The 8,605-nt window shown below is 34.7% G+C and overlaps 1 protein-coding gene across 1 annotated transcript; it reads right to left on the bottom strand.

Annotated features, from left to right (window-relative positions):
• On the bottom strand, window positions 1-2,397 carry LOC143545134 (proline dehydrogenase 2, mitochondrial-like). Its single transcript, XM_077037071.1, has 4 exons — window positions 2,290-2,397; window positions 718-1,366; window positions 187-427; window positions 1-100 (listed from the first exon to the last, which is right to left on the bottom strand). The coding sequence occupies exons 1-4, from the start codon at window positions 2,395-2,397 to the stop codon at window positions 1-3; spliced, it is 1,098 nt and encodes a 365-aa protein (XP_076893186.1).
• Between the last annotated feature and the right edge of the window lie 6,208 nt (window positions 2,398-8,605).

Genomic DNA, 8,605 nt, shown 5'->3' with positions numbered 1-8,605 from the left:
TTACACTTTAACTTGAACAATATATGGATCTTGCTTGTGTTTTGAATTGACTCTCTCCTTCTGCCAAACACAAGCTTTCATTCTCCTCTTCAGCTCTTTTCTGCATAAAATATAAAAAAAACATCAATTTACTCTTTAAATAATTTAGAAGAACTAACAACTTATGTTTAAAGTACAAGTTTTTACATCATGAGATGTCTATCAAGATAAGATGATGATAGTAACCCTTTGTTCTCTTCGGCCCGCCTCAGAAGGTAAGGCATGATCTCTGAAACGGGGCCGAATGGCAAGTATTTGCTCACACTAAACCCTGCATTTCTCAGTCCAAAACTCATTGCATCTGCCATTCCATAAAGCGAGGCAAATTCAAGCTTATCACTATCTTTACCAATCCCCAAATCACGTGCTTTTCGGGCAGCCATTTTACCTATAAAAACTTATTCCAAAGTTAGTTTCAACCCATGTTGTGTAGAAGATCTTGAATGTTTTAAGAAATACCTCGTGTTCGAAAAATTATGTTATCAACGGTCGGTTTTCATAATCGGTAGTACGTACACTTCTGACTCACAATACATCTATCAAATTCGGTGCACTACAACTAGCTCATGATCCATTCCAAGAACATAATAAAAATGTACCCTTTTCAATCTTTTTTAAACAAATAACAAAAATGCAAAGCAACCCACATGATCAAAGCCATAAAGTTACAAACTTTACCTGATTCAAGATTATGGGTAGCAAGAATGAGCCCACCCGAGCCACTAGAAACCTCATCTAGCATGTATGAAGCACAATCATTGAAACAATGGTGCGTGTCATTGATGCTATTGTGTACAGGAGATTCAACACCAAGCGAATTAGCCAACTTTCTTTCGCTAGACATATACGCACCCCTTACGAGCTTAATCCCTATTGGCAATCCCATCTTATCAGCAGCTTTCTTGGTCTCAAACAACCTCGGGCCCGCATCCTTCAAGTAAGCTTGAATGGTACCAGAAACTAGAGGCTTTGTCCCCTTGTTGTACTTGACAGCAGCCGAATACGTGAAGTAATCAATGCCCGGTTGGATAGAAGTATCTTCTGCATCAATGACTATAGGCACATTGGTTTCTAAGGCTTTATCGCATATTGTGGTTAGTCTTTTGTGGGCTAGTTCAAGATTGCGCTCTTCGGTTATTGTCAAAGGGGATGGTTTTTGTAACGTGTGGTAAAACGGGCTGCAGTCTGCGAATATGGGAAGGGTTTTAAGCTTCCATGGTAGCAGAAATGAAGATGGGTTCTTGTATTCCCATCTAAGAAGATCACTCACTCTCTTTAGTAAAGAGACAGGACAAATGGCTGTGATCTTCACCACCACAAAACTAACCTGTTGTGATCATAGAATCAAATGCAAGGTTTCAGAAAGTAATAATGAAGGCAGACGAACAACAAGCTGCACTGGTAGCCTTAAAAAAAGCCTCATAAATCTAAAACTGAATTTAAGAAAGGAAGTAAAAAAATTAATAGAGGCGACTCCCATTGAGACCCTGGCTCAAAAAACCCTGCGTTTTCTTTTTTCTTTTTTTGGGTTCCCTCATTTTACAATATAAAAATACAAATAGCATTAAGCATATATAAGATTAAAAGAAAAACAAAAATACTAATAAAGTAGAAGTGGTGGTATACAATAAGAGAAATAAATAAGAGTACAAAAATTGATCATGAACAACCTAAAAAGTAAATAAAAAACTAAGACAAATACAACAAACAAAGTCAGTAGAGGTGTTTGGGATTGCTTATTTAAGCTCTTTTTTAACTTATTAACTTTTCAAAATAGAGTATTTGATAACTTGGGATATTATGAGTTATAAGTTAATAAGTTGGGATATTATGAGTTATAAGTTAATAAGTCGGGATATTGTGACTTATTTAATTTTTGGGAAATGCTTGTAAATAAGGAGTCCCAAACACCCTAAAAAACACGATGTGACAGATTTAGGCCCCTATAGGACAACAAAACAAATGTAGGGCTCCAATTTTCAAAATAAAATAATAGTTATACTTTGTAATTTGAGATTTTGATTAATGCGTGTGATTTGAGCAGCGTTTAAACTGAATCAGGTCGGGGAAACTGTGACAAATTGCATTACTTATGTATTTGTGAAAAATGATAAAAAAAATTCTTGATTTATTTGGACTGAAAGTAAGATAATTTTTTTTACAACAATGCCCCGTTTTTAAACATAGTTTTAGCCCACCAAAGTGGTCCAGCCGGCCCTGAACAAGCTATGAAATTTAAAGAACTTATACCCATGACGCAGGAAGAACTCGGGTCGATTCAACAGTTTCTAAAACCTGTTGAGCATTCTTATCACACGAGTCATTATCCACTGCATGCTCCAACCCATAATCCAACATCCCCCTAACCCAGCCTCCCACAACTTCTACACCGTCCGACCAACTGATGAGAAAAGGCTTTTGGTGTCTTCAAATTCATAAGCAAAATGGTTAGTTGTAGGTTGTGGGAAGATGGTGGTGTTAATTATTGTTGTTCGTTGAGAAAAATGGAAACGATGGGGAGTGAGAGACTGGATGAGGTGAGATGAACGGCGGCTGGTTGTGGTCAGAGCCATCAACGGCGGGTAATACGGTGGTGGTGGTGGTGGTGATGGTGAAGATATTATTATTATTATTATTATTATTATGGTAAAAGGTGGTCAGGTGTATTTATAAGGAAAGTCGGGTACGGAAAACGCGAAATTTAAGGGAAGAAATCTAAAATGGTCATTTTGACCAAGTAAATTCCTTGACTAGTCTCATTTGAAAAAATATTTAAAATGGCTATTTAAGAATGATTGGATTTTCTGATTAAAATCTGTTTTCTGATAGGTTATGTAACCATCAACAACCAGACACGTGTCTAGATAAAAAGTTAGGCCTGATCGTTTTTTGAAAAAAAGTTCTATAGATTTCGTTAAAACCGATGAGTTATTAAACAGTCGGTCCAAGTATTTAAAGTTATGTTCCGGTCGGATCTGACTGTTTAAAGTTCGGCCGGGTGGCCAATCTAAATTGCCATTTTGTTTTATATAAACGGTCGGATGGCCAATCTTATTAAGAGGTGGAAGGATTTTCTTGGGTTACAAATCGAAAGAATGGCAGATGTATACAAACTGGTGACCGACGGTTTTTGAGGTGATCATTTTATAGATTTACAAAACATGCAAAAGGCTAGCCATAAAATCTCTTTTTTTAAGTCCTTTTATGGATTTTTCCTAAATTTAATATAACAATAACACTATTTTATTACACTAAAACTCTAAATATGTTATATTCATGATATATATTTGTATATAATTCGATATAATTAATATAAAATAAGTTAACTTTAATTTACTTAATCATGCAAAAAGTATATTAATAATTAATAAGTTAACTTTACATGTATTTTAAACTAATTAATCTTTTTTTAGCATTTACTCTTTCTTTTTAAGAACATAAATATGGCATAAAATGCTAAACCGCAACTTGTATTTTTAACCATAAAATAGTTAGGTCTTCATAGATGTTATTTATGTTATGTAACATACAGTCTTGGAAAAAATATATATGTGGAATTGTGGATTATGCATTATAGATGCTCTAAAGCTCTTTTCAAATTCGTGTTAATTACATTCTTTTCATAGTAAAAAACATACCCAATTCATGCTTAATTGCTTTAAATTAATTTTATGGATTCTAATTAAAGAAAATAACAACAGAAAAAGGTAGTGCATCCGTGCGTCCAGCTCTAGTTGTAGGTGAGACAATGACGTATCAAAAGTTTCCAAATTTTTATGAACCGTTAGTTTAAATGAATTAAATATATGCTTTAATATATGTTTTTTTATTAAATGTTTGAAACTATCAAAAATACCCAAATGAGTCTCACTGAGTTGGGATGTTAACCATTCATACTGATTTGGACACTCAAGACTCGAGTTACCAAGAACACCTTAAGGCTTCAGGAAACTCATCACTGCAGGAAAACTTTCTTAGGTCATGTTTCAAACCTAAGACCTTAACATCCTAAGTTTTAACCATCATCCCAAGTCTAAGGGGGTGTTTGGGATTGCTTATTTTCACCAATTTATAACTTATAAATTTTTTAAGAAATAATAAGGTGTTTGGGATTGCTTATATTGTGAGAGGAAATGTTCCATAAGTTACACTTTTGTAACTTGTTAACTTAATGAAAAGTTATAAAAATATCAAATAAGGAATCCCAAACACCCCCTAAGTGAAATAAATATGATAGACCCAAATGAAAAGTCACAAATGCAAAAAAAAAAAGTAAATACTTTTTATATTATGCAAATAACAGAAAAAATATTTATATAGATCACAATTGTTCTATTATATATGTAATCTTACCTTTTTTTTTTAACAAATAGATACATTTTGGTGGACCTAAGAAACTTTCTTACATGGGTTGGAAATTATTTTACTTGACTATCATCATACACCCATAGAATCAATCGGGATTTTTACACTATAATAGTATGTACTAAAAAGAAATTTTAAGAAGATAGTTGATATCCAATCTAAAGAAAATTAACTTAAGGATTAGGAAATTCCATACGCCAATAAAATTAAGTTTCTGAATTTATCATTTTTCTTTAGTGGGACAAGAGGAGGAAGTGGGACCTGAACCATGTTGGGATGATGTGTGTATGAGTTGGAGGATCATAAATACCGTCGTACAAACTGGACCTACATACTTAAGAAGTGATTATTGTTTGGAATCACGAAACCATCTAATCACTTAGAAAATCACCAAAGTAGAAAAGTTTTTTAGTATCTTAGCTATGTGTAGTGGAGGGGCTATAATTGGGGGTGAATTGTGACACGTGACGCCCAGTCAGTATGTAGTGAAAATTTGTTTTTAGGGTGTAATGGTGTAGGGGCTACAAGTTGGGCCAACAGTGTGTTTTTTTATTATTTTCTTTTTATAACTAAAATAATTAAATAAAAACCAATTTATTTAAATAATTAAATAAAAATGTATTAAAATTAAAAAATAAATACAAAAAAAATACATAAACAAAAAAATAAATTATAATAAAAAATACACACCGAAATAAAAATATACATAAAAAACTAATCTATTCGTCTTCATCTTCGTCTTTGTCCCCGTCGTCGTCATTGTCCTCCTCCTCGTCTTCGTCTTCGTCCTCGTACTCGTCTTCGTCCTCCTCAACTGGACGATTATCCCACACGTGTTGAACCAAATCCGCTTTCAGTTGGTTATGTATATCACTTGATGTGAGCTGGTGAATGTTATACGTTCGTTGGTCTTGGGTTGGTTCAGGGAACTGTTCTGGAACGCTTCCTGGTATATAGTGTTAACATATTGCTTTTCCCTCGTCTTCTAAAATCATATTATGCAATATGATACACATATACATGGCATCGCTCATTTTTGCCAACGTCCATAAACGACAAGGGTTTTTCACATAATGCCAACGTTTTTTCAGAACCCCGAAACACCTCTCGATATCCTTTCTCGTGGACTCTTGTTTCTTCTTAAAATAATCTCTTTTTTTTTCGATAGGGTCTTGAAACGTCTTGACGATGATCGAATACTCTGGATATATCCCATCTCCTAAATAGTATCCGTGACGATAGAAGGTATCGTTGGCATAAAACGGTAAGACCGGTATGCTACGGCTGATGTAATACTCTAATACGGGTGACGCGTTGAGAACGTTTATGTCGTTGTTAGACCCGACTGAGCCGAAGAAGGCTGACCAAATCCAGGGGTCGTGTGAACAAATGGCTTGAAGACTAACCGTTGGCACTCTATGGTCACCACGAGTGTATTGACCTCGCCATGCGGTTGGACAGTTGGCCCACTCCCAATGCATGCAATCTATACTCCTGATCATGCATGGAAAAGAATGTTTGCTTTCGTGTACATCATATATGCGAGTCAGGTCGTTTGAAGTAGGAATCCTCAGATAACGACGAGAGTATAATTGTATTATCCCTATACAAATAAATTATTAAACAATATTTATATTAAAAACAATAGTTAATACAAATAATTTAAATATTACCGATGCAAAAATTCTCCAACGCATCTCTCGTTGTTTTCTCAGCCATCTTTAAATACTCGTCATTGATATCGGTCGTGTTGCCGTATGCGAGGATGCGTATAGCCGAAGTACACTTTTGGATGGCGGAGAATCCTAAATATCCTCTTGCGTCGCGTTTCTGTTGAAAATACTCATACTCCCGCTCCATATCTCCAACGATGCTCAAAAATAAACGCTTGGACATCCGAAAACGACGTCGAAACATAGAGTTGTTAAATGTAGGTGTGTCGTCGAAGTAGTCCTTCATCAAACGAGCGTTCGCTTGCGTACGATCCCGAAGGATATATGACCGTCTACGTGGTGCCGTAGATGGAGCAGAGCCGGACACCATGTTATTGACGACGGCCCGAACCGCGTTCGTGATCTCTAAATGCTCTTCCGCTACTTGTCGGTGAATATGATGAATTATTCGACTCTCGTTTATTAATTGATCCAAAATCTCGGCAGAGTTTGTGGAATCCAGGGAACTCATTGAGTTTGAAGAAGTATGAAAATAATAAAAATGATTGGTATTTTTATGTTTGTGTTTGTGTATGAGGTGAAAATGGTTAGATAAAGTTTGATATATATATTAAGTTTTTAAATTAATTTTTTTATATATAGCCGTTACCCAACGGCATTATTATTATTATATTATTTTCTTTACATCTTCGCAGGCGACAATAATTTGCCGCCCCCGCCAATTATCGCCGGGGGGGGGCGGTGTTCCTTCAAAAAATCGCCCAATATCACCCCATATTCCCGCCCAGTACACACACCCTTATATCCTTTTCCACTTGTGATCATAGTCATCAAGTCATCACACACGCTTAGCTGTTGAAATGCAATAGATACACAAATAACAGATCCGTTTTGTCTATTTTATGGGATGTGTTATTCATACACCCTTTATAGGGCGTATATATAGATAGGGTGTGTGTTAAGAGGGTGTGTGAATAATCAAAAAGGGTGTATAAATAACCATTGCTTATTTTATTCACGTATATGATTATTTTGCAAGTACATGTTTTAAGTGTGACGATGTTTAATTTAAAAGTTAACCAATGTCATAAATACACCCGATAAAATAAAGAAAGAACAAGGACCTAAGAAAATAATAAAGGTTCAAAGAAAATAAAGCACGCTTTATGGTGTTGCAAAACATGTAAAGATACAACTACAGGTCTAAACGAGCTAGTTACCAAATCTATATTGTTTACAAGATGATCTTGTGGTTTTCTTGGGACGGAACAAAAGCCACCATCGTAATAAGATAGCAATACGAAACTGTGTGTGTGTGTATGTGATAAATACAAGAGCATGGTACTTTCGACTTCATCACAACCACCATTTATATTTCTTAACACATACAACCCTTTAACTTTTTGACTTGAGACTTAAAAAAATATTACTTTGTAGTATTAGTATGGGCTGGTGTTTTAACACTCATATAATAGTTTTGAAATTGATGGGACCACTTTGGAAAATGTAGAAATGGTTTCTCCTCAAGTTGGCCTTTGATCATACAAAAATGTTTTTTTATGGAGAAATGATGCCGGTCATGCCTAGACCACCAACACGGAGAGACTCATTTTATAGAATTTGGGGCCAACTGAACCGTGAGTTTTTAAACTTATTTAGAAAAATAGCAAATCTTCATATGTTGCTTTTGAAAAAAAAATTATTTCAACTATTTTTTCTAAATATTGAGCACTTTATCACCTTCTCATGGTCATTATTGCCTCAAAAACCTCATTGTAGCTTTTCGTTTATAGATTGTAACGACAATGTATTATTATTTATTTGACCACTACCCAAACGAAATTCGGACATCTAGTTAAGAGACATCTGTCTGAGCATCGAAATAACCTGGTCAACTAAGAAAATCATGGATGAACCACAAAATTTTATAAGACATTTGTATCGACCAACAACACCATTAGGATTTTCACAAAAGATATATTTGGAGGGTATAAATTTTCTAACTTGATGTTGACTTGAAACCTTAAATGTTAATTTGTCGGTTTAGTCCGGGCCTAGCATGGCCGATCATCTCCTCCTTTGCTTATTATTATTATTATTTTTTTGTTATTCTTATTGGCTTTTTTTTGTTATTATTTGTAACTAGTTATATAAAGTTAATTACACAGATGTGTTTCTGATTTACACGTGTAGTCCCTAAGTATCAGGCATTACATGTTTGGCTCCTACTAGGATGAGCAAATAACCAAATCAACCAATGAAACCAAACCGAAAACTTAACCAATCAATTATCATGTTTATTTCAGATCACTACAATTATACTAATATCATTATAACGAGTATGTATAGCCTTTAAATAAACAGAAGCGAAAACAAGATGTTATTTAATGAAAGTAACCTCATCGTCCAAAGTTTGAATTGCATCCATCTTCCAGATTATGAGACAAATCAATCCAATGCAAATACCAATAACTACTTCCCTATTTTACCATCTCCTCAACGCCGGCCAACAAATCTATATTTTTAAA

This window comes from Bidens hawaiensis, unplaced genomic scaffold, assembly GCF_021521415.1.
Source record: "Bidens hawaiensis isolate Kalapana, Puna unplaced genomic scaffold, B.hawaiensis_p1.1 tig00013865_1, whole genome shotgun sequence".
Classification (NCBI taxonomy): domain Eukaryota; kingdom Viridiplantae; phylum Streptophyta; class Magnoliopsida; order Asterales; family Asteraceae; genus Bidens; species Bidens hawaiensis.
The sequence above is the reverse complement of the archived record's forward strand: the minus strand, read 5'-3'. Positions and strand labels throughout refer to the sequence as shown.

What these genes read in the sequence shown, in the direction of transcription:
- LOC143545134 (XM_077037071.1), bottom strand. Translation starts at nt 2,397, where the DNA reads ATGTTGGATTATGGGTTGGAGCATGCAGTGGATAATGACTCGTGTGAT. An exon ending in TACCCATAATCTTGAATCAG is followed by an intron (nt 428 to 717) that starts GTAAAGTTTGTA and finishes AAGTTTTTATAG; the next exon opens with GTAAAATGGCTGCCCGAAAA. An exon ending in CTTGATAGACATCTCATGAT is followed by an intron (nt 101 to 186) that starts GTAAAAACTTGT and finishes TATTTTATGCAG; the next exon opens with AAAAGAGCTGAAGAGGAGAA.